At 43.1% G+C, this 26,299-nt stretch overlaps 2 protein-coding genes across 6 annotated transcripts in view; one reads left to right on the forward strand and one right to left on the reverse strand.

The window, feature by feature from the left end:
* Positions 1-3,891, forward strand: part of adp (WD and tetratricopeptide repeats 1) — a 32,697-nt gene extending 28,806 nt beyond the window's left edge. For all 3 annotated transcript variants that reach the window (XM_075695775.1, XM_075695777.1, XM_075695776.1), the window contains exon 15: positions 1-3,891. In XM_075695775.1, coding sequence (XP_075551890.1) covers positions 1-198 — 198 coding nt within the window. In that variant the 3' untranslated portion in view covers positions 199-3,891.
* The window catches only part of Vps52 (vacuolar protein sorting 52), a 25,742-nt gene continuing 2,460 nt past the window's right edge, over positions 3,018-26,299 (reverse strand). The window contains exons 10-19 of one of the 3 annotated variants that reach the window (XR_012829054.1): positions 25,068-25,125; positions 24,015-24,148; positions 23,264-23,419; positions 22,463-22,581; positions 21,279-21,402; positions 20,998-21,201; positions 18,997-19,174; positions 17,226-17,344; positions 10,170-10,373; positions 3,018-3,114 (exon numbers count right to left, since the gene is read on the reverse strand). Coding sequence is in view for 1 of the 3 variants with exons in the window: in XM_075695778.1 (XP_075551893.1) it covers positions 10,227-10,373; positions 17,226-17,344; positions 18,997-19,174; positions 20,998-21,201; positions 21,279-21,402; positions 22,463-22,581; positions 23,264-23,419; positions 24,015-24,148; positions 25,068-25,125 (1,239 nt within the window). In the remaining 2 variants the exon portion in view is untranslated. Of the gene's footprint in view, positions 3,115-3,359; positions 7,725-10,029; positions 10,374-17,225; positions 17,345-18,996; positions 19,175-20,997; positions 21,202-21,278; positions 21,403-22,462; positions 22,582-23,263; positions 23,420-24,014; positions 24,149-25,067; positions 25,126-26,299 lie in introns of those variants that run through there. The other 2 variants (XR_012829053.1, XM_075695778.1) reach the window with 2 other exon arrangements.

Raw genomic sequence — 26,299 nt, forward strand, 5'->3', positions numbered from 1 at the left:
GATGGAAAGAAAGAAGATAGGGAAGTGGTGGACTCCGAAGACGCCGCTGTAGCGAATCAGCGTCGCATGAACGCTGACCCACTGGAAGTGATGCTCATGAACATGGGCTACCGTGTTCCTGGGCTCCTAGAGTCCGACGAAGTGGAAGTCGAGAACCGGAGCGGTGAATCCAATGTTGTCTCCTGTAGACCAAGCTAGGACATTGTGTCTGCTCACTGCAGCGAAGGCTTCTGCTGCCAGCATTTCGTTGGTGCAAAAGAAATGATGCTGATGACACCGCAGCAACCTTTCCCACTTCCCTCTTTTCTTTAGTCCTGAAAAAGGCTTAGGGTTTCACTAACTGTGCGAGAGACAGTACAGGGATGACAGTGATGCTAATAAATTTGGAGATAAAGAAAAGATTTGATTGTCGCACTTGCTGAAAGTCTCTAAGAAGCTGCATGAAACACTTGCACAATGCTTTGCTGAACTATTGGAGCTATCATTCTTTTGAAGAGCAAAAAACAGTGGCAAGCCCAGTCGGAAGTGGCATTTTCTGTTTAATGGTAACACAAAAAGAAAAGGTGTTAGAACAGTGAAAGGAAACCGATATTTTTTTTCTTGTGTCCTGTGGTGCTGCTGATCAGGAAGGTACCAGAATAAGGAATCAAGAATGATGTAGCCATAATGGACAATGCCTAGACATTATGCTGTTATGCTTTTGCCCGCTATTCAGTGGTATGATGGCAAGCAGGAATAGTGCTCTATTTGCATTCTGCATGAAAATTTGCTTACTGACTCACCCACAGGTGACACTTGAAACATCACTACTTCTTGATGCATAGCTATGCCACATACAACTAATTTGGGTGCACAATGTTAAACCAGAACATGTGCTTTGCTTCAAGTTGCACCTGAAACTAGCAGTGCAGTAGTTTTAGTGGCACGCACATAGCTATTGTGTTCAAGCAGTACTGGTACTCATTATATACAGTAGGACCTTGTCATACTTATGGTATACATATTCTTCCCAAATCAAATGCTTTCACTGGCAAAGAAATCAGACAACAATGGCATTAGTGATGATACTACAATGTGTTGGCTGCTGTATTGGTAAAGCTTTTAGTTCATAAGTGGAACTGGGAGTACCGGAACAAGAATGTTACCGGAACTGTGACAGGAATGCCCCATATCTGGACCACTTTTCGTGAAAATGCAACCATCTCTGAATATAATCAAAGTGCTCAAAAATAGTTAACCTTTCTTCTCTGACACCAAAGTTCATCACTCTTTCTCTTGCATTAAATGTCAAACAAAATTTCACTTGTATGTTTGCTTAGAGCACTTTTTATTTGTGTTAAACACAATTTCTAAAGAGATTCAGTGCGGTTATTCAGTGGCTGTAGCACTCTGCTGCTAAGCACGAGTTTGCAGGTACAATACCCCGCTTTGGGGGGCACATTCCAGCTTTAGTAGAATGCAAGAACACCCATCTTGGGGGGCTGCATTCCAACATGGGTGGAATGAAAACTACTCGTCATGGGTGCATATCAAAAGAGCCACAGGTGGTTCAAATTAATCTGTAGCCCTTCACTGTGGCATCTCTTGCAGCTCCTGCATGTTGCTATGGGACATTAAATCCCATCAATTAACCGATCTTGATTCAGAGAATCGCAGCATTTTTAACGAGGCATAATATGTATACCTTAAAGCCAGTTGCAATGATCAAGTCACTGTTTTGTATTAACAAGCGGGTCTAAGTGAAGGAAAAAAAAAAGGCCATGTCTATACACGTACAATCTTTCCGATTGAACGCACTCTGTCAGCAAAAAAGCTGCCTTTCTTTCAATACTGTGTGCTGCCATCAGTACCAAAATTGTCTTTCATTCGCTTTACTACTGTACTATGATCTGCATTGAAGCTGAGTGAGGCATGTAGGGATGAGTTGGTGGGCAGAGGAGGAATGCTATTGCATTAGAGCACAACATGGTTCATTGACCTGTCTCTTTACACAATGTAGCGCACTTGCACGATTGTCAAGACATGTGGTGCAGGTGATCTGTGAGCATAATTGGAATGCCACTATCAGCCCGTACTGATTATGAAATTATCAGTGTAAGGCACATTTTCTGTGAGTGTGTATCTTTTGCTTGCTGATTATTAATTGTACTGATATAGTTTAGTACATTATAATGAAGGCTTGCAAAATCAGCCTGGATATAACAGCATGCAGTTATGTAAAACAATCCCACGTCTTGGCTGCTTTCAACATTATAAGTAGACTGAAACACAGTTAAAAATCAATTTTCGGTTAATGCTAGCAAGCATGAGAAAACTGAATTTATTGCCAGAACTACATGCTTAGCCAAAGTAAAGGCCACTGAACCAAAGGACAGCATGGAATAGAAGAAACACATTAAAGTTTCCTGGATGGCAGCTTTGTTAGAATTTATTACAACTTATGCATGGATGTCAACAGCTTAAAAAACACTGCATCGGAGTCTGCAATAATGCAAGCTCCTTTTCTGCCTGGCCAAGCAGACTACTTGTCCTAATACAAGGCTGCGCAATGGTGTTAGTGCGCAGCAAGTACTTTCCACAGCCAGACTTACCAGTGTGTCCATGGTATGTCTGGCCCACTTCATGGTGGGCCCATGAAGTGTTCGAACCTTATCTGCGAGTGTTAGAGTTGCCGATTTTGAAAATGCTGGCACCTTGTGTCGGTTTTGAGAAGTAATTGTGCAAGATGTCAATCTAATCAACTGTTACTGGTAGTCTGTTACGTCATGTTAATAGCAGAGAAATGGTGTCATTAATTGTTAGAGGGAATAAATAATATTTGTGCACCCATTAGCAGCCTAAATTTAATATGGTCTGCAGAATTATGCTTAACAGATAACTACTTAGGTCTCATAACTGTGAGATAGGGGTGCTCTCTTCGAGTGGCCAAACCTATAATGACCCAAAATGAGTCTTGAAGTCCCATGCACCCCCCCCCCCCAACCTCTTTCGAGCTTTATTAAAAATTTTTGCAAGTGTTAACAAAAAACATTCATAATAATCTATATGGAGACGGGAAGCTCTCTTCTTGAGATGCTGGAGTAGATATCTGATGAATCCATTATTCCTGGCTGGCTGCAACATAGAATTGGACCATTAGGAAAGCCAAGCTATGCAGTGTCACTGCTGACGAAGCACGCTGTTCCATTTGATCTTATCAACCTTGTGGTAAATGGAAGAGAGGGGAGTCTGATAGGTACTGCATTGGCATGTGTACATAAACTTTTTTTCAGAGTTGCATGAAGTGTTATCTTGGCGAGGTCAATAGACCTTGTTTTAGTAACTTGTCAGGGTTGAAAGAGCAGTTTTTTAGGTGGCAACCTACATACTGCACTATATATAACTATTATAATAAAGCAGTGAGTGTTACAAGTTATTTAAACAAGTTATCGTTACAGAACCCTAAAATGTTAATGACAATATGAGTCAGCAGTGCTAGCAAAGTGCCACTTACAAGCTGGTCAAAACCAGAACAGACAAATGTCCGCTTCTGTGAACTTATGCTTACAAGGTTCGACGCTTTACTTTCTTGAGCTTACAGTGTTCACACTCAGGATGAAGTACTTTCTAGTTTATTCTTTGTTCTCCCCGTAACAAGAGCCTTAGAATTTTTTTTTTTTTTTAAACCCGGGAATGCAAGAACAAAGCTGCAATTTTTAACATGATAAGCTATGCACACAGCATATGACAGAGGAAAGAGTTTTCTTTCCTTTTTTTTTTCTTTTCTGTGTTGCATTGGAGAGATGCTGTTGTTTTACTAACAGCCAGCTCAGTATGCTTTATGCTTTGTACCATGTCTGAGTCACTCAAGTCATCTCTTGTTACTTTAATAAAAGGCTTTGTGTAATCTTTTGTCTGGCACAGTCTGTCTGCAGAAAACCAAGCGTGAACATTTTGTTCGCCTCTACATTTCGTATAGAGAGCTTTTGTAAATTGCCGATAAGCGTACTTGAAGAAATCAAGATGCGGGCAAAGCACAAATATGACAGGATGGGCGCCATATTTATTAACCTTGTGATGCCCATGCCCAATGTGTCGCATGCGCTATGCCGCGTCCGATTCCTCAAGATTCTGATTTAGCAAAAGAAACCTAACACATAGCCTGTTACATTGTTTTTGGTGCACATGAGCAAGTTTTTATTTGTGAATAGTTTGACAAACAAATTGCTAATTGATTACTATACTAATGAAGTTCTTTTTTCAATTTTTTTTTTTTTGCAAGTGTACCCTTCATGGCCAGAAATAAAGGTGAACAAGTTGTTCTAGCCTTCCTTGATGCAAAACTGTTAGGGTGTTATAGGCTTAAGCACAGCCCACAGTTGCATGATCATGGTGAACATACTTGCTGCAAAAACAGAGCATGAATGTGAGATGAACTACGGACAAACTCAGTTGGAAGTTAGCGCCCATCCAGTCATAAGTAGTTTGTTTGCATCTTTCTTGCCAATTGATTTCCTGAAGTATGACTCACCATTTAGCTCCATGATTCCGCCTGTAAGTGCTTTGTTCACTAATGACGCTGGCAATTTTGTTGAAACAACAACTAGCTGAAATAATGCTAGCGGAAATGCCTCGTCTCCTACCTCAGCTTGTGGAGTTCCCATTGGCTAAGAGGAGTGCCAGTGGTAGTGAGCATAGAATAGAGTGCATGCATGAAGCATGGCCAGGCCAAGCAGTGTAATGTGCATGGGCAAGAAAAAAGTGTTGCGTGGTGCCTTCTTGTTATAGCAATAGCTGTAGGAAGGAAATTGCAAAGTCTATGGTGACATAACATTGACCAGAAATGGTGTGGTGGGTGGTCAAGTGACCATATGTAAAAGTTGGAAAGTGATTCAACCTCCAGTTGAAGTTGATGAAAGATGGTCTTCCTGAGCAAGTTGAGGGTGAGACAGGGACAGAGTCACTGTGCACGGCACTCTATCGTGTCACCCCTCATGTGAAGGGAGTAGGAGGGGCATCGGATTGAAATTTGTTGACTGCACTATCTTCGGGAATGGCACACGTTTTTAGACTGCACTATTTCCGGGATTGGTTCGCAATTTCATGTATGATGAAGTCCTAATATTTTAAATAATTTCCAGGGTTTTACATCCCAAAACTACGATATGCTTATGGGGCATGCCACTGCGGGGAAAAAGCATCCATGACCAAATGGCTACAGTATCAAGCTTCTGTGCTAGTGCGGTTGGACTCCTCAAACGACATTCAAACTATATGCGGGTGCAACATCTTGGTACCATGCAGCACTTAAGGCAACTACTGCTGGACAGAACAGCACCCTTTCAGCTACAAAATTTATGACAGCTCTAGCATGATGAAGAGTGCTGCCAGTGGTGCTGCACGGGTCGCACATTGACAGTGGACGAGGCAAGACCGACAGGAAACCATAAACGTTCTAAAAACACGTGACACGTCACCATGCAGGAAATTCTTAAGCATGTTCTATTCTACCTCTTTAGGGATGCCTGTGGGGCATAATAGAGTAGTGGGCTCGTGTGATAGCAGCTCCGCTAGCTAGGTAGGTAGAGGTAGGGAGGTAGAGAGATGTAGAGGTAGGTTGGGAAAGGCAGACAAACAGATTATAGTCCCTGGAAAGTGCAAGAAGTACCCAAAGAATGCTAATGCATTAAAAAAGTGGTATTTCTCAAAGTGCAAAGCAGTGATAGTAATAGCTGGCATGTCAAAAGAGGATGCCAGCCAAAAAAGTGTTGTTAGTCAGTATGACTTGGCTTTGGTTTCAGTACTTGCCTTGTTAATGTGATAATAGTATGTTATTATGCAATGTATGACTTGGGACTGTTTAGGGTAGCATCAGTTACATAGGACATTCCTAGCGGTGTACAAGCAGTATGTTTTGGAGAACCACACAACCTTTTGATTTTCCCTCCCTTTCTCAGCTTGTGTTTCAAACCTCGTTGCTGGTCATTGATGATAGCACACAGCACAACCACTGCCTCAATGAGGCAATGCTGCTTTTAACATTCACACTTTGTCAACATCCTGGTGCAGTGGCTGGCTGGTCCATCAGTTTTAAAAATGAAGGTTTAGGTTTCATCCTAGCTGAAGTGCTTTATTTTTTTTCCTACAAACATTGCTATTGGGGTTGTTGGTGCAGACGATTGCCTATTGATCCATAGCAACCCACATTATGGAGGCCTCAGATTACGGGCTCTTGTCAATCTATATACATGCTGTAGCAATTGAAGCCATTACTCGCAGAAAGCTTACGTTTTGCACCTCCTGTGTGTTGGTGAACAAAAGACAAAATGGCTACAAGGTGTGATCCATGGAAAACACAGGGAAGGTGGGAGATGGAAATTCAAGACGATGAGCAAAATGAGAACAAGGTGAAAGCAGAAGCCAACGTTTCAACAAGTGGTCTTGTCTTCTTCAAGGCGCCTTGAAGAAGATAAGTCCACATGTTGAAACATTGGCTCCTGCTTTCACGTTGTTCTCGTTTTGCTCATCGTACAAGGTGTAGAGGTGGCTTAGCTATCTCAACATGCCCTCGACTATGAACAAGATGCAAGAGCCGAATCAATTAAGACGACCCTGGAAGGACCGACAAAATGGATCGAATTATACGGCAGTTCGAATTAAACAAGACGCACAACACTGCCGATTCATTTGGTAGTATTTGCTCGATTGTAACACGCCCCCAAATGAATTGCGCGCATACTTTAAATGCGTCCAAAATAAAAAAAGCTAATGCAGAGATAACATTAAAGCTCCTAAACAAAGTAAAAATTTAACGCGCACCCGATTTTTTAGCAATAAAATGGGCAAGGGTTAAATATGTGTTGAACAGTGGCGGCTGGTTTCCTCAAGTCAGCTTCGCTGCAATACAGTAATGATATGCGGCAAAGCATACAAACGACACGAAAGCAGTTGTTGGATCAATTAGCTTCGAGGAAAAAAAAAAAGAAACGAGGCGTGCTAGAACCGAGTAAATACCATAATCAGACATTATGCGCTACCGTTTTTGCTCGAAAATATTCCCAGGGCAGGCCGAAAATAGGCATTTGCGTTGGAAGATGATGTGTGTTCAACTCATTCAGACCCCTAAGCTTTCCCAAGACAAATGCTACCAGTAAAGAGCCGCTTTTGGGGCCATTGTAGGGGTCAGGTGCGTGACTGCTGACTGTTCCAAGTTCGAATTATTTGGCGAAGGCCAACTTTAGGAATGAAATAACGAAAGTATGGGCCCATAGAAATGCACAGGCGCCAGCAGGGACGATCAGTTGGGATCAAGTTATCCGAACAATCAAATTAACTGGAGTCAAATTAATGGAAGTCTACTTATAGTAGACACATACTGCCTTTCCTGTAGTATAGTATTCACATATAGTGTTCCTGTATGTATAGTGCCTACATATAGCCTTTCCTGTACCAAGAAAACGGCAGTTTACATATGTAATATTCAATCTTCATGACAAATCACTTAATTCATGCAAGAATATGCTGCAAACATTCATCATGATTTGATTGGATGTTGGCCTTCAGCTTTCCCAGAACACTGGTCACTGGCTTTTGCAGGCAATGTTGAGACACTTCAGCAATTGAGAAAAATGAGTGCCAAGCCTGTGCTTTTGACAGGCTAGTATACACCTCTTCACAGAAAGCTTGATGGGCACCGCCATGTTCAGGGCTGGACTGTGGCAAGGAGCTGCTAGTTGTGCAATAACCTGTGGGAAGTAGATGCACAATGCTCCTGTTGCTGTGTGTGGCTGCCACAGCTCGAAAGACTGTTTTTTCCAGTGCCACGAAAAGGCTCGCAGACAAGGGCTGAACTCGTGGGAATGCATATCCCCTTTAGCTGTCAGGTACCATGCCTATGATTGCGCATACCAGAGTTACACAAAAGGACCATAAGCATGACCCTTCCTGGTCTTATTTTGATCTAGCAAACTTATATAATTTAGTGTGCCTGAATAAGAACAAAAATATTTCTAAAGTTATTTTTTTTACAATACATTGAAGCCATCTACCATGAATTCATTATATCAGAGGCAGCTCATGGTGCTTCAAGCCTATAAATTTCAATCATGATTGTGTGAAGAATAGGCACAGGTTAATCAAATATTTCCATGCTGTCGTAAACACATTGGGTGACAGGCTCCAATGATATGGCATGGCATCCTGCTGCAAGTAGACCTTTACAAAATTTAACAAAAACCAATGATCTGAAGCACGAAATTTATATAAATTCTGTAATAGTGTTGCTAGCAGACAGGTTTCTCAGTCTAGTTTTGGATTTCATTTTTTGTGTGATGTATATTCCTTGAAGAGCATTTTGAGCTTGCTGCAGATATCACTGCACTAGAAAAGGTTGAAAGCAAATCGCCACATCTAAAACACTTCGAAGATCTCTTTGGACACTGATTTTACTTTTGCCATAAAATTGGCAATCATGTGTGACAAACGTTAAAAAAAAATGCAGTATAAAAGACTGAGGTTGGGCTGCTTGTGGTGACAACAATGTAGTCATGTGGTATATTCCCTTTTGTTTTTGTTTTTGAAGCGAACAGCTTTCTTTGGCTCTTTCAGTAAATTTAGTGGCAGGTTGGTGGTTGGATTCTGAATGGATAACATTCATTTGCTCACTCTCTAAAGCTGGCTCTCTCTCTTTTTCTCTCACTCTGTCATTCGCTCTTTTGTTCGTTCTTTCAGGCTATTTGCTTAATTGACAATCGTAGTCAATGGTTTCTGTACAATTTTCCGAGTAACAATTCTTACCATACAGGTTTTAAAAATGCTAACGTCTCCTGGGTACACTATACTCAAAGTCAGATGACTCAGTTTATGTCCTTAATATATTTTTGTATGGTTGAGGCTAGCAGTCTGCACGTTTGAAATTTAAAGAAAAGTTAAAAATTAAATTGTGGGGTTTTATGTACCAAAACTGCATTCTGATTGTGAGGCACACTGTAGGGGGGACTCCGGAATAATTTGGACCATGTGAGGTGTTCTTTAATGTGCACCTAAATCTAAGTACACAGACATTTTCGCATTTCATCCCCATCAAAATGTGGCCACTGTGGCTGGGATTCAATCCTGCGACCTCATGCTTAGCAGCCCAAGACCATAGCCATTAAGCAATCTTGGTGGGTACCTTGGACTCAAAGCTGAAAAGTTATATAACATTTACCAAGTTATGTTGCCACATGCTTCTAAAGATATTGATAGGGAAATAATTTCTTTCTTTATTTTTTGGAAGACAAAAATGACTGAGCCCCCTGAGAGGTTCCAATAATTTGCAATGTTCATTTTCACTCACTGCCAACAATCTCTGATCTGAAATACGAAGATTTGGAGCAAAAGTAGAGAAGTCACTGTCAGAAAATGACTCGCAAGTGTGCATTCGCTGACGATTTTGCATCGTGGCAACTTTCACATAAGGCATTGCCTGATGCGAATGTCATAACTTTGCTGATGGTCTTGATTGCCAGTTTGATGGATGAGTAGAGCTCACCTATCCACTTCACAATTTGGTGCTGCATAGGCACACAAATTAGTGTTGGCTGAGTATCACCATGTCTACATTCACATGCACTATGACAGCAATCATTTTAGGCTTACCCTAGATGGACTTAAACATCTATGCTCGAGAAAACAAGTATACAGTGAAAACGAAGACGAGAGAGATGATCTGTGCAGTCATCTTTTTTTGTCCTGGTGTTTACTTCATGCTCGTTTTCTTAAAATATGAACATGTGCCTATTCAACCAGCAGTCGACTTTGCTTTGTTTGCCTTACTTTTTTCACTCTGCAATGGAGCTTTTTCACGAGACCGGGTCGCAGCACTCTAGAACTGACCTAATTTGTCCGGCTTGGTCGACATGGAATGTGACCACCTTCATCCTGAGGTGTAAGTATACGGTAGGAATAGGGTCAGCTTTCCTTTTGAATTTTTAAGGTCAGGTGCAGAAGTGCAACTACAATTTAAAGGGACTACCACACAATGTCCTGTTATCAACCATTTACACAGGCCACTTTGTTAACAATAATTTAATGCTTCATTATGACAATGAGTCTTAGGCTAGCATCTGTGGAATGGTCAGCTTCTTCAGCTTCTTCAATTTCTTGCAGATGGAAAAAAAAAAGTATATGTATAATAGAAAGGAACTCACTATCTACTGCAGACTGCGAGCTAAACTATGTACACTTCCAGCCTTGTCCCGTGTGGCTCAGAAGTTTGGCTTGTATTTTTTCACCTCCACCATGAGGTGGTGGATGTTTAGGAGTTCAGAGCGAACCGTGAGCTGCTTGAAGGGAGCCTGGCTTAGCACCTTCTGGAACCGGTGGTAGTACTGAATTAGCTGCATCAGGGCTGCCTGTATTACAAACAAACAAACAAACCAGAAAAAACTTTGAGCCACACACGGACACTTACACTACAATAGCCGAGCACAGACAACATTTATATACATGTTCAGCTACCACTGCTTTACACTCAGAGTCCTTGGCCACCATAAGCACCTTGCATAGAACCATTATAAAAGTGGTAGTGCATAAGCTTGGGCAAATTGGTAGAGCATCTTGTCGAAGGATAGCGCAAAAGCCACAATATACAAAAGACAATGAGCAAAACGTGAACAAGGTGAATGCAGGAGCCAACGTTTCGACAAGTGGACTTGTCTTCTTCAAGGCCACTTGTCGAAACGCTGGCTCCTGCATTCACCTTGTTCACGTTTTGCTCATCGTCTTTAATTTCCATCTCCCGCATTCCCTGTCTTTTCTCTGAATATACAAAAGAGGCATATACCCTTCTTTTGTGTATTGTGGCTTTTATGCTATTTGTCAACAAGATATTGACATTGTTTCTGATCATTGATAACCCCGGTGCCAAATAGATATGCAAAAATCTCAGCTGGGAAACAAGGCCATTCCGTAGGCAGGAAAGCATGGCACATTGGCTGAAGAGTGTTTTTAGCCTTGCCAGAAAGCCAGACATATACAAATAAATGCTTTGCTTCCAGTTATGTAAATTTAGATATCAAAATATTGAAAATACCAGTCAGCTTGTAAAAACCATGCTAACTGTAAACTACATACGCTTATGCGAGTCGTAAGCTTCCATTCACATGCTTTGCACCGTGCAGATACTTAGCAATACACACCACATGCAATCTTTTATCCACACTAAATGATGCTGCTCACTAGAAAAACTCAGTTGCAAGAACAAAACTGATGTAGCATCCCGCTAATAGTACAAATGCATGTAGCCAACCAATTAACCCTCAGCACTAGCATGCTGAGTGCAAAGTTCAGTATTGGATCCCAGGTAGAAGTGGCCACATCCTAATGGCAGCGGTACAGTAAAACACCTATCTGCCAAGACTTAATGCACGTTAAACAACTGAGGCGGCTGGAATCAATCTGGAGCCACCTACAACACTAGTCCAGGTGTAGATCTGAGATGTGAGAATGAATAAATCAAGCCTCATCATAGCCAAGAACAAGCACTAGCTTTCTAGGGTGTATTACAGCTAGTAAGGAACAAAAAGAATGCATGTGTAAACACTGTTTTCCAGCAGGGAAACCTAACTGAAGTTCACTGCGATAACAATGAAGCCAACTACTGCACAGTGCTGTCACTGTGATCACATTACACTCAAAAAATGTTTGGCCGACAACAGTAATCGTCATCCACCTTGCATTCCTTTCCTTTCTTCAACGCTGCGTGCCTGGTACTATAAGGTTACGAATTGCATGCACGCTATCGGTGTGACATAGTATTCTTGACATTGAAGTACCGCGTGGACAGTTTTCGAGAAAGGAAATGCAGGCAGCAGAGATGACGATTGTTGCTGTGGGATAAGGATACACCCTAAAGCGTGTAAACTGTTTTTCAGAGTGTAGGATCACTCAGGCTAGTCTGTTACTGATATGAAGTGCTGTGCCACACGTGTCAAACATGATTCGTTCTTTTTATGTTACGTCATAGGCAAGCAGCCTATATATATATTTCGCTGTCACTGAAATAAAACAGTGCGGTACGTGCTCTTGGATCGTCTCCATCACTCTGCCACCCGCTACAACAGTGGCGACGAGGGTGACCACCCCGCGGAACCCCCGCCACGAACAGTGACGTCTCGGTAGCGTTGGGAGTCCTGCTGGGTACTGAAAGTAATCGAGTCTACGGAGCATCGGCAATCATGGCCCTGACTATGAACCTCGGTACCCCAAGTTTCGACGAAAATCAAGATAAGTGGGATATTTACTTGACTCGACTGGAGGCATTTTTTGAAGCAAATGATATTAAGATAGATGATAAGAAAAGGGCGCTCTTGGTTTCGACACTGTCAACGAAGACGGTAGGCATTCTTGCTGGACACTGCGCCCCCCAGAAAGTAAATGGCCTGAGTTACAAGGACGCACTTACCATCCTAAATAACCACTATGTGCCGAAGACTAATGAGGTTGCCGCAAGTTACAAGTTCTTTACAAGGGATCAGGCTGCAAGCAAATCTGTCCGTGACTATGTTGTTAAGCTACGCAAGCTTGCGGATAATTGTCACTTCGGCACCAGTTTGGACCGTATGTTACGGTACCGCATTATTTGTGGCATCCGAAATCGGGCGGTGCAGCAGACGCTGCTTGAAAAAACTGAGCTCACACTTGCTCAAGCTGAAACGATTGCCGTAGCGGCAGAGACAGCCGTACTGTAAGTAAGCGCGATGACTAGACCTGATAATGAGGCAGCGGTGTGCACTGTAGCGTGTAAATCGCGCCGACACCAGACGTTCACCAAAGATAAGCAAAGCCATACTGAGTGCACACGCTGCGGAAACTACGATCACGAAGCAAGCGACTGTCCGCACAAAAAGGAGCAGTGTTTTCTATGTCGGAAGACTGGTCATTTCGCAAGAAAATGCCACTCCCAGTCGGGGCTCTGGGTTGGTCGTAGGCGCGATGGCGTCGCTAACGCAGTTCATTATGAGAGCGCTGTATCCGAAATGGAGGAAGGCGATATTTCATCAGTTTTCACATTGCAGGAATCACGGGAAAAGAAATCTTTGCTCCAGGCGTTCCGGAGAGTTATCCGCTGGGGTGATGTGCCCTTGAACATGATTATTGACACGGGATCACCGTTTTCTATCATTCCGCAGGAGGTGTATCTAAAGCACCGTCTGAGTTGGCCACGCTTATCGAAATGCAAACACACGCTCAGCTGTTACTTGGGCAAGCTACCCATTGTCGGTGAACTGCACCTTGAAGCCCATTTTGCGGGGAAGATTGTACCTGCCACACTGATAGTTACAGGCTGCTTGGGTCCCAGCCTGTGCGGAAGGGACTTAATCCAAGCGTTCTCGCTTTTGCCGTCCGGGTTTCTCGCTACGGTTCAATCGACGTCAGCAGATCCCGACAGCCTCAGGACCGAGTTTCCTGCCCTTTTTGAGCCAGGACTTGGAAACATTCAGGGGCTACCTGTGAAGTTCCACATTCGAGAAGGCGCCCAACCGAAGTTCCACAAGGCGCGGTCAATTCCTTATGCTCTTCGTGAAAAAGTGGAAACGGAGCTGGACCGTGTAGTAGAGCAAGGCATATTATCGCCCATAGCACATTCTGAGTGGGCGGCGCCAATCGTACCAGTACTGAAGAAAGACGGGTCCCTTCACATCTGCGGCGATTTCAAAACCAAAATCAATGCTGCGTGCATAACTGAGCAGTACCCTTTATCAAACATTGAAGACATTTTCGCGTCGCTACGTGGGGGATCATTTTTCACAACACTGGACCTTAAGGATGCATATAACCAACTCCCTCAGGATGAGGAGGCGAGAAAGTTGGCCGTGATAAACACTCACAAGGGGTTGTTCTGCTATAACCGTCTTCCGTTTGGAGTTGCCTCGGCTCCCGCAATTCTTCAGCGGCGCATGGAAACGGTCCCGGCCGGTCTTCCAGCCGTGCAGGTGTATTTGGACGATGTATTGATAGCGGAACGTCAAGACGATAATGGCTCAGTGCTTCGGGACGTTTTGCGCAGGCTTCAAGAAAATGGTATCAAGCTGAAGGCCGAAAAATGCCATTTTTGCAAAGACTCAATCGTCTACGTGGGCCATCGCATTGACAAAGACGGCTTGCATCCGCTTGAGAAGAACCTAGAAGCAATACGCGACTCCCCACGGCCTACGAATGTGAGCGAACTGCGCTCGTTTTTGGGTCTGTTGTCTTATTATCAGCAGTTCTTGCCACACATGTCAACGATGCTGGCCCCGTTGTATCTTCTGCTTGAAAAACAGCATAAATGGCACTGGGGAACGGCGCAGGAAAATTCATATCTCAAGGCTAAACAAACACTTCTGAGTTCGCCTGTTTTGACGTATTTCGATCCCAGCCAACCAGTGCGCTTGGAATGCGATGCGTCACCTTCGGGTTTAGGTGCCGTAATCTCGCACCGAATTGGAAAATTGGATAAGCCCATTGCCTTCCGTTCACGCATGTTAACACACGCCGAAAAGAATTATTCTCAGCTCGAGAAGGAAGCTCTCGCACTGGTATTCGGAGTAACAAAGTTTCGAGACTACCTGCTGGGCCGCAAGTTTGTATTGGTCACGGACCACCAACCACTGGTGGGACTTCTACGAGAAGATCGACCTGTGCCCCCAATGGCATCGGCACGTATTCAGAGATGGGCTCTGTTTCTAAGCTAATATAGCTACCGCTTAGAGTACAAGGCCGGCAAGGAAAACGCCAACGCGGACGCACTCAGCCGCTTGCCCGTGCCGATAACAGACGTTTGTAAATCGGGCACCTTACCAGAATACGTGTTGTCTTCAGAGACCCTTGACAGCTCGTTCGTGCCAGTGGATGCCATACGGGCGCTGACGAACGGAGATGAAAACCTTAGCGTTGTGCAGCACTTTGTACTGAATGGATGGCCTAAACGCTTGTCACCGTTTCACAATCACCTTCAACCTTATTTTTGCAGAAGACTGGAGCTGTCAAGCGTAGAAGGCCTGCTCTACTGGGGTCATCGCATCGTCATACCCCGCAAAGCGCGAGTCTCCATGCTCGCTGAGCTACATCGGTCACACCAGGGTGCATCTGCGTTGAACTCGGACGCTGTTCTGGTGGCCTGGGTTGGATGGTGAGATCGAAAGCCTTGCACGTTCGTGCATCTCATGTGTACAAGCTCAGCCAATGCCCCATCGACAGGTTCCTATCTGTTGGCCAGAAACGGGAACCAAATGGTCAAGGCTTCACGTTGATTATGCCGGACCGATAGAGGGACGCATGTTGTTGATAGTCGTCGACTCGCATACTAAATGGATTGAGGCAGTTCCTGTCAAATCGGCGACCACAGAAGTCACAATCGCGCGGCTTCGAGAATTGTTTGCACGTTTTGGCTTGCCGCAAACAGTTGTATCAGATAACGGGCCTCAGTTTGCAAGTCGGCAGTTTTCCCAGTTCGTGACTGTCAACAACATAACTAACTCATCTACGTAGTGCGCCGTACCACCCACAATCTAATGGTCTGTCAGAGCGTGCGGTCCGCACAATAAAGGATGGCCTTCTTAAGCACTCGATGGTGAACGATCTCGAAACAAAAATAGCGCGAGTGCTCCTAGGCTATCGACGTACCCCACTGCCGTGCAGCAAGTCTCCTTCAGAGATGCTGCTGAACTACCAAATTCGTTCGCGCTTGGATACTTGCGTCCCTTCTCTACCTCGAAGTTACTTGCAGCCTCTCAGATTCCAGTCCAGCGACCAGGTGTGGGTGCGCAACTTTGGCCAAGGGAAGCGTTGGCGTCCAGGCATCGTCAGGAGCATAGAGGGTTCACGCCTTGTAACGGTCGACACTCCAGATGGCCTAGCCAGACGTCACTTCGACCAAATTTTTCGTTGCGTGCCTGTGTCACCTGTGACCCCAAAAGCGGAGGCTCCCGACTCGTTTCAACCCAGCCCGGACAACAAGAATCGGCCCACGTCAATGCCAGAAGGCCGGTGCAGCCTGGCCACTCCAGAACCAACTGGCGCTGCGCCTGTTCCTTCGACAACACCTCCAAAGTCCCTCCCAGCCGAACAGGTTCTCAGTCCCCCAAGTCCGCCGGTCTTATGGAGGTCTACCTGACAACGAAGACCCGTGCAAAGACTGCAGTTTTAAAAGAAAGGGAGAAGTGATATGAAGTGCTGTGCCACACGTGTCAAACATGATTCGTTCTTTTTATGTTACGACATAGGCAAGCAGCCTATATATATAGTTCGCTGTCGCTGAAATAAAACAGTGCGGTACATGCTCTTGGATCGTCTCCGTCACTCTGCCACCCGCTACAACAGTTACAATGCTCATTTGAGAGACAGACGTCTGCTAGAGTTAATTTTCCTGCATAGAGTAGCTCAATGGCTTCTTTACGACTATCCTTCTGAGCTAATGCAACATGTTCCTGTAGTGCTAAAGATGAGAAACTGATGCTTTGCAAGTTCTCTTCCTTGAAAAATGCCATCATCCACTCAAGGTACTTAAACAGCAACATGAAGGGTGTGGTCTAAATTACTTCGATAAAGAAAACCAGGCTGTTTCGAATCAGTGCGATCAGTCACGGCTCCAACTCGCTACAGGTTGCTTGGCAAGCTTTTGCATCCCAGTGAACAAGTAAGGAGCAAGGTTTCTGTTTGTGCACATAAATAGCGACTAGTAATAAACGAGTGCAAGTGGTCATTATCGTGATGCCTAAGAAGGGCACGCCTGTAAAGAAATTTTGACATAAAAGGAATTTTTTATGCCCGTTAGCTTTAATTTAGCTTTATTGTGGTAGCTGTTAGGGCTTTGTTAAAAACTATGCACGTTTTCACAATTTTTATTAACTTAAGGTGCAAAAATTCAGCGATAGAGAACTGAACTTGCGTATGAAAACAACCTACATTACAAGCTTCCTCAAAACTTGAGACTTGTTCCAAAGTGAAACAAAGTACTACAATAAAATGAGGTGAGGATATGAAGTTTTTTTTTTATGCGCACTCTTCAAGCCCATTACCTGAATGCACTGACAAAATTCGGCTCACAAGAGGTAAATGCAACCAAAACGCCAGAACAAACTTTTTTTGCATTTCGTCCATACTGGAGTTTAGCTACCAATGAGTAGGGTCCTAAACCATGACTGTGCTGAATGCAGCAGATTGCAATGACTGGTAGGACTGCACAGCAAGCAAGAGTGTTGGAAACGAGACAGCTCACAGACCTGCAAGATGTTGGTGCCATTCTTGAAGTTGGTAAAGGTCTGCATGATGTCCTGGTTGATGTCATCAATGGCCTTCTTCCACCCTGAGTTGAATGAACGTATAAGCATGGCTACTTTTTCTGAAAAAGAGCAGGAAGGGACGGAGAAGGAAACACAGTTAGGCACCAAAACAAGCTGTTTGAAATAACAGAATTTCACATTTTAAGGCTACACTCAGTTGTGAGAGGTGCATTTCTTAATGTTACCAATCACCAAGAGACACACTCACAGATGCAAGGAACTGTTGGCAATTCGCTCAGCTTCACATTCTGCTCAAAAGCGTTACGTTTTGGGTGAGTTGGCTGTACATGGTTCTTATTAAACTTTTGTGCACACAAAGGCAGGACGTTGAACGAAGAAGGGACACACAACATGCACAAACTTCAACTGGCTTTTATTCTGACAGCGACATATATATACGCTTCCACAATCAGAAAAAAAAAGCAGTATGGCAAGAAAACAAACAAACCACGTGCAAAACTGCATAGCCACATGTGCCGGCGAAACCAACCCTTGTCACTGTCATTTCTTTTCACTGTCCAGAAGCCTCACTTCCTTATCACTTAATGCTACAGACGAGGCACTAACACAACTCTGATCATGCCGAAGAATTTCTCTGGCCTCAACTAACCAGGAATATAGTTGAGGCCAGAGAAATTCTTCGGCATGATCAGAGTTGTGTTAGTGCCTCGTCTGTAGCATTAAGTGATAAGGAAGTGAGGTTTCTGGACGATGAAAAGGAATGACAGTGACAAGGGTTGGTTTCGCCGGCACATGTGGCTATGCAGTTTTGCACGTGGTTTGTTTGTTTTCTTGCCATCCTGTTTTTTTCTAATTGCGGAAGCGTATATATTTGTCGCTGTCAGAATAAAGGCCAGTTGAAGTTTGTGCATGTTGTGTGTCCCTTCTTCGTTCGACGTCCTGTCTTTGTGCGCGCAAAAGTTTAATAAGAATCACATTCTGCAGAATGCACCAGTTAACCTATGTACTATACTCGGAATTAAATGCGTCAATTTAGGGCGAACAAATGCACATACTCTTGTTTTCACTGTTTGCAGTCCGTGTGACATCTACATAATTTTGGATCATAAACTTGAATTAGAGTCTGCGCCCCTTCTTGTGACCAGATTTGTACTGACATGACATGGTACTCTCCAGTAATTGCACATATGGTGTGTTCTACATAACGTTTCCATGTCGTGTTTCATTGCATGAGCATAGTACATGTAATGCCAAGGTGCTGAGCATTGAGCAAGGCTAGCGATGGTAACTAGCGGTAAACAAATAGCGGTAAACTAATGCAACAAACACGCATCAGAAAGCACTAACAAACAACTTAGGGACAGGCTGTTGATGCTATTTATTGTCCCATCAGTAATAAAAGCCTTCAGTTGTTAGTCTGTGTTTTCCGATGCGTGTTTCTCCTTTCAGTCTTTGCTTTCTGTACTGTTTACCATCACAAGCCATGTTGAACCAACTAATCCAGTGTTAAAACAACATTGAAACAACAAATAAGTTTAGAGGAAGGTGGAGACAAAGTGATAAACAGTGGTTTAATAAGGAATTTTGCTGAAGCTGACTTGATGAAGACAGGTCACTTACAAGGACAGGTTTCCTTGCTGAAACCTTCGCTACAGCGACATTCCCTGTTCAACTACTGTCCATCACTCCTAGCCCATTGTGGCACACATCTGCATTGAGCTTGCCCTGAACATGCACTGAGCAGACTCACTCTCTTCCTTCTGCATCTGGTCGGCCTGGCCCCTCTCCTGGAGCAGCTCACACTCCTTGACGAAGCTGATCATGCCCCCAAAATGGGGAGCCAGGATCTCCTCTACGTACTCCTGTGTGCGTGCCTGAAGCAGCTCCTTGAAGCTCTCTGTCTCCTTGGAGTCCTCTTTTGTCCGCTCCTGCACAAAAATGAAAATGCTGTCCCATACCTCTTACAGATGACAGAAAGTAGAAAACACACACACTCATTTCATGCGTAGCAGGAAATGCTGTGGAAGCTGCTAGCGTGTTCATAGAAGTCTCACTCTGCATGTTTTGCAGTGCAGTTTTCAATCTGTGATGCTTTCTACAAAATAACTTGTACTTCAAATATTACTACTACAAATTGCGGATGCAAGGTTACATCATATTACGTACCAATCGTGTGCATCTTTGTGCTTCCAGTATGTGACGTGCTATGTCTTGGTTGCACATGCAAGCAGTGCACTGTAGCCACTGGTTGCAGAAATGTGTCTCTGCTTGTTTGGTGGTAAATAGGTTCAAATCTGCGACATCTTCCACGTAATCATTAGGCCATATTTTGCGACAAAAAAGTATCAGGCTTTATTTTACATCAAGTTACATTACGCACCATACCTATATCCTTCTCTCATCTGTGCTCACTATTTGAGATGTCTCCCTAGTCTTTGTAGCGTTGCCCGTTACATATGATACGGACTCATAGGGTGGATTCTAACTCTGACCTACCATTGCACCTTTGTAACCTCTCTCAAATGGAGCAACAAAAATTTGTTGCAATGAAGTATACGCTGTAGCTGTGTACGAAACATTAAAGGAGCCCAGAAACACTTTTTGAATACACTAAGAAAACTTTGATCATCTGTAGCTGAGGCTCCAGTGAACATGTGAGCCGAATATTATTGCACTGTGTGCAGCAGAGAAATTAAAACATTGGGTCAAAAACAGTGAAACATTGCTTGCTCTCTTCTTCGAAATGTCATCAGCAGCTACGTTGCAAGTTGGTAGGCAGGCACAACAAGTAATGGCAGATTTCGTGATCGCAAAAACACCCTCAGTAATACTATAACTGCTAATTTGGAGTTAAATGAAAAGTACACAGGTCCACAATCTCAAGATGACAAATAATGTATTTCAACTTTACACTTCCGGTCGACACACCACAGTTGTGCATAGCACAAGCACTGTGGCCATCATGGGATGTCACAATGAGTCCTCTCGGCGGTGGGACATTCTCCCAACCTGTGCTCCCATTGGTCTCTGTAAGTAATGTAGCTCCAGGCACCCAAGCACCCATCTCGCGTCAAGAGAGTGCCACGCATGCCTGAACCACAAATAGCATCGGAAAGAAAACAAGCGAAAATGCCCAACTTTTGGCCTGGGTCTTGCCCCCTTACTATTTCCCCTGTGTAGCTTCGAGTGCACTAGTAGAGATGAAAGAAGACAAAGCCACGTACCAGTGCCATAACTACCTCTGACTCCTTTTACATACTTGAAGCACTATAAAAATTTTTGTGCCAGCAGATTCATAAAATGCTGTCCTTTAATAGTCAGGTCATACTATGACTATATAGAAAAGTTATTGAGGGCCTCCTTAAGAACTAGCAGCTGCACAGTGGTTTCCAAGCTTCTGAATCACAGAGAAATTTGACAGGCTTTCTAATATAGTTTGAAAAGCCTCATTTCCTGCTTCTTATAGTGCAAGTTTAAGCTCTCCAAACAGCAGGACAGGCAGAATTAAATGCAATCCACTTAGGTATATTCACAGAACCACGAAATCTGATCACAGTAGCAACATAGTGCCACATGCCATCTATCTGGGTACATACATGATGCAAGGAGAGTATGTTGCTATAGTCCTTTGTTATAAGTGGACTGTGTTGCAATTCAGTAAGTTTGGAAAACACAGGGTGCGCAATTTAACAGCAATTAACACTGGCATCCCACAGTGGCATTGTACAAGGGCAAAAAAAGGTCAGCTCACCAGCAGCACACTCAGCATCATGTCGTAATTGTTGATGAGAAAAATAAGTTGCTCTTTTCTTCCTTGAAATTCTGCCGCCATCTTTAGGATGAAGTTCTCAACTTCTCCTTGCAGAGATGCCAGCAGTGTAGCTACACGATCACTGGGAAAGTTCTCGTTGATGCTGACAATGGCAGCGGAGAACTCAGCATATCTCCTGGTAATCTAAGAAGACAAAGCTATCTTTCAGTCTGTTTGCCAAGTACCCCACAAAAGGAATGTAAACAATGGTTGACACTAACATAATGCGGTCGCATGTCAATGCTCCCCAGTTTCTGAGGGTCACAGTCCCTGATGCTTTGAATGTTGAGTTTGAGAATGTACTCAAACCTTGGGTAGAGATGTTGTAGCAAAGACTCCCAGTACCTGAAGTTCAAAGTCAGAGAACAAAGATTTAGTTGAAAACGATAATGTAATTTACAGCGATAAAATTTCTCATAAAATATACTATTTTCCAGATAAGCCTGCACATGGTAAGACTCCAGTAAAGGTTTTGTCTCTAAACACTTCCATTCTTATTTTATGCTCTAATCCCTCAAAAACACAAATGTTTTCACACACTCCTAAACTAAGTTAAAATCAATTCTGGGGTTTTACCGGCAATAACCATAATTAGATTACGAGGCACGCATTAGTGGAGGACTACGGTTAATTTTGACCACCAGAGGTTGTGTAATGTGCACCTAAATCTAAGTATACCACAGTTTTTGTGTTTTTCCCCCATGAAATCCGGCCGTTGCAGCCGGGATTTAACCTGCAACCTCGAGCTAAGTAGCACAACGCCATAGCCACTAAGCTACCAAGGCATGCTTCACACACGCCTGTACGAGGCATACTTTCACCAAGAATAAAATAAGAAAGTTGCGCATGTCCTTTCATGCAGTTGCTCCTTGCACAAAGAAAGGCATTATGTTTTGGGCACTGAAAATGTCACTGCTGAAGAAATACATTTAAAATGAGTTTCATGTGCTTCAAGACGCTTATTGCAATGCAAATGTTACATAATGCCTAGCCTCTAAAAGTAAGCTAAAGATGCAAACCCTTTTTATTTAAGCGAACGCTTCACACCCATTTTCCTGATGATTAGTCCTTTATGTAGTGCGATAATGTTATAGTCCCGTAATTTATGGCAAAAGCCACCATTGGTGGTTATGTCTTAATGATTGAGTGAAGAACGTTTAATAACTGTTAATTAAAAGAAAAATTAATAGGAATCACCACAGTTGCTTTTGACTGGGAAATTAGCTAACAATTAAAAGTTATCTCGAGCCTCGACTGCATCTGTCATAATGAAAGGAGAAAGGCCAGAAAGCCAGGCGAAAGGGAAAAAAAGCTACACTGGTGTAAACTGCTGCAGAGCTACCCCATAATGCTCACTTATATACAACACCTTTGATGACTGAATCAACTCAGCCAAATCACTTGCCTGTCCAGTGCAGGTACAGATCTCTCGTGCATCAGTAACTGAAACCGGTGTATTATGTGAATGCAGAGGAACAGTGCTATGGAATCATAGCAATCTTGCACGTAGAGTTCCACATGTTTCTGAAAGCAAGCAAGAAAAGCACTTATGCTAAAGCGACATGTTTTTCTACTCCTGACCAGATAACAATTTCACGGCATTTTTTTTTTCTCTCCTTCGACTAAACAATGCTTACAAGCACATGAGTGAACAGCCTATTAAAATATGAGTTTTTTTCTTCTATGGTACATTTTAAAACTACACTGCTTAGAAAACATAGGCAAAACAAAAATGACACTTAAAGGTATGTTACGAGACAGCGTGCAGATCATCTAAGCACTTACAAAACACATCCATCAAGTGTGAATTTGTGTGCCAGCAGGAAGATTCTACAGCAGTTATACTGTGTTCAGATGCTTCTGTATAAACCTCTCCGAGGATTTTGACAAATATCATTCAGAGGGGCTCTCCTTTCATTGACTGAATCCAACAAAAAATCATTCAAAATTGAAGGATCATGTTTCATATGTTTGTTGAGGCAAATATATATAAGGCAAGGCCAACACGAAACCTGCAAAAGCGAATACTTCAGAAAGTGGCTGACGGCTATGACTTCAGAAATAAATCAGTGAAATGCAACACACGTTTTCAAAATGAGAACGACTGCACTTGGCCACTTTCATGTACTTGCTGGCAATATCAATAAATCGTCCGTACATGGGACCTCAGACAAAAATTGTTAACATAGAACAGTGGCACACTCACCACAAACATGGCCAATGTCCTGTTCATGATCGAATTGAAGAGCTCCTGAGCTGCAGGGCCCGACACAATGAAGAACTCAGTGACAAAGAGGTATTCGCGGCAAGCGTTGTCAAGCAGTGCATACTGCTGACTTCTGAACAGACTTTCAAAGGGGTACTGGAATCAAATGAATTGAACCTCTATCACTGGTAGCCAACACTTCTGTCTCATAAAACAGTGAGTGTTTTGAGAAGAAGACATGGTAAGAGCACATGCTGAAAGTGTGAAGGTCAGAAAGTAGATTATCAGGAAAGGAAAGAAAAGCCAATAGTATAATGTTGCTGTGTGCAGAGGATCTGTACAAATACTTGTCTGCGCTATTCATACTTCCCTTCTATGTATTCTAAGTAGCTACTCCTTACATGCAGTCATTCGGTAATAAGTTCCCTAAGTGGTGGTAGCACAATTCTCTTGCTCTCTCTATCTCTTTTTTTTTCTGTTCTCATTCTCATAGCATCTATTTTGCTTTGAAAGAGTTATCTTTAAAGCAATACCCAGGGTGTTAGTGACATGGCATTACCTTAAACCAAGACAAAAAAAAAGAACAATATAATATAGTTGTACACTGAAGTTCAAGCCCTGCACATAATAGACCTCCAAATCGGTGTGGGCTGCACCCCACTGTCCTTGTAAAAACTAGAAAATATAGCTCTTATTTCTTGCAAGAAAAAGAACGCAAAAGCGCTGTGAAAAAAGGGACACATGCACTCACCCTAACTTCATTCTTCTGGGCAGCATGGGGCACAATGATGGGACTTTCCAATTCTGTGGTGAGGACATTGTTGCGACTTCCCACTGTAAACACTGTGGATTTGTTCTTTAGTGAGGGTTTCGAGCTGAACAGGCGTAGTCTTTAAGTAAAGGAGAATGAACAAGATTATAACGAGACAACAAATCAGAACCACGGTGCCACCGTTAACAGCGGTAGCTGTTCACACAGTACAGCTTACGTAGCGCGTTATGAACAAGGACAAAAGAAAGCAACCAATTGTGAACCCATAGTGCTCTTACTGTTGCCCTTGTCCGTTATGCACTATGTAATCTGTATTAATCGCACAAAAGGCAAGCCAACAGGCCCAAATAGTAATGTGTTCCCGCACTTCACTTTTGGCAAAAACAGAATCCATTTTTATAGCATTGATATTAAGCTAAAACAAATAAACTTCCACTAGAATTCCTAATCACATGTTACTGCTTTACAACTGTCACAGGTGCTGAAGAATCACTTGGTCAACATAGTCAGATACTCTAAGCAACCATAAAGGATGTGCATGGACTTCAACAGCTGATGAAACCAATGCTACTAGTGGTGTGAAGTTGCACCAAGCCCCATTTATCATTTACAAACTAAACAATAACCAACCAAGCAGATTTATTACGAAATAAGCCAACATTTCAGAGTCAATTCTTTATGAGGGGTGGATTCAGGAAGCTGCAGTAGCTTTTTGTATATCTGACTTGCACCCCTGGCAGTGACTCCCACAGAAGGCGACCCTGCATAGGTCCTGCATGGGGACAGCACTCCTAATGAGCGGTTCACTACAGAGCCTATGCAAGGTCACCTCTCTAGGGAACCACTGCAAGGATCAGCAGTGGTACCCCTGAGAATCGACCCTGCGTAGAAAATGGCATATACTGGTTAGTCATTCTAAGAAAATATACTTAAAACAAAAAGTAAGAAAGAAAGAGATAAAGAAAGAGAGAGAAAATAAAATCGAAGAAAGACATCCGAGAAGCACGAAATAAAGCTTCCGTGAAAGGATATTCCTTTTTGTAGTATCTTCCACACCCATCAAGTCATCCTTTTCAGGAACTTCTTCATACTGAAAAGTTAAAAAATTTGAACATCAGATTCTCACTTGAGAACCTAATTCACAAACACAGCGAAAGTAATGCAAACGAATTCAGTTTCAGATATCCTGTTGCATAGCAGGATGTCAAGTGCAATTAAGCGGTATATAGACAATTATTGAAATAAAAGTGTTACATCATCACAAGATGTCATCTCAGTGCCTCCGCATCCAATAGACCCTTTTCCTAATGTGCTGGGGCTTGACTTTTGCACATGGTTTTATCATGAGAGCTGTCTAAATTTTTCATCTCATAAAACAAGGAAACTAAAATCACTAGTTCCCTCTCTTCTCCCGTTATGTGTGCTGTTTTTGATTTGAGAAATATGTACCAAAAAGCCCAACAGCAACCTCTCCTAAAGTAAACTGAGCTTGTACCTCCTGAGTGAAGAAATAACTATGCTGCTATTAGCTTGGCAAACTGTCTCATGGGAAAGCTAGCCTTATGATTATGAACAGAGTCAATTGCATCCACATACTCTGTTATTACAGTAAACACTTCTACAATGGTAGATATTTGCTATGTTAAATATGCTTAATGAACCCATACAGGTGTGAGCTACTAAGCACAGTTATAAAATGCGTGACTTTACTGCAGCAGTCATGAGAAGACAAGCTGCAGATCGAGCAAGTGGTGCGGCTTGCACCTCTTCAACCCACGCCAACCTGCTAGTCCAAGCTTGCAGAAATGACAGGTCAATTTGAAAAGATTACAAAAGGTGTGCCCCAGAGTTTTCACGATAAATTATTTCATCACCCTTCGACTTGGCTAGTAAGCATCAATGTAACACAACCCGCCGTGGTTGCTCAGTGGCTATGGTGTTGGGCTGCTGAGCACGAGGTCACGGGATCGAATCCCGGCCACGGCGGCCGCATTTCGATGGGGGCGAAACGCGAAAACACCCGTGTGCTTAGATTTAGGTGCACGTGAAAGAACCCCAGGTGGTCAAAATTTCCGGAGTCCTCCACTACGGCGTGCCTCATAATCAGAAAGTGGTTTTGGCACGTAAAACCCCAAATATTATTATTATAAATGTAACACATTTTGAAGCTTTACTCAATGAACATGCATTTAATTCAGTCTTTTGAAGAGCATGTGCTTTGCTGAATGGTTTAGAATATCTGCTGTTTGTTTCTTTTGCTTTAT

Source organism: Dermacentor variabilis, chromosome 6 (genome assembly GCF_050947875.1).
Source record: "Dermacentor variabilis isolate Ectoservices chromosome 6, ASM5094787v1, whole genome shotgun sequence".
In the NCBI taxonomy this organism is placed as follows: domain Eukaryota; kingdom Metazoa; phylum Arthropoda; class Arachnida; order Ixodida; family Ixodidae; genus Dermacentor; species Dermacentor variabilis.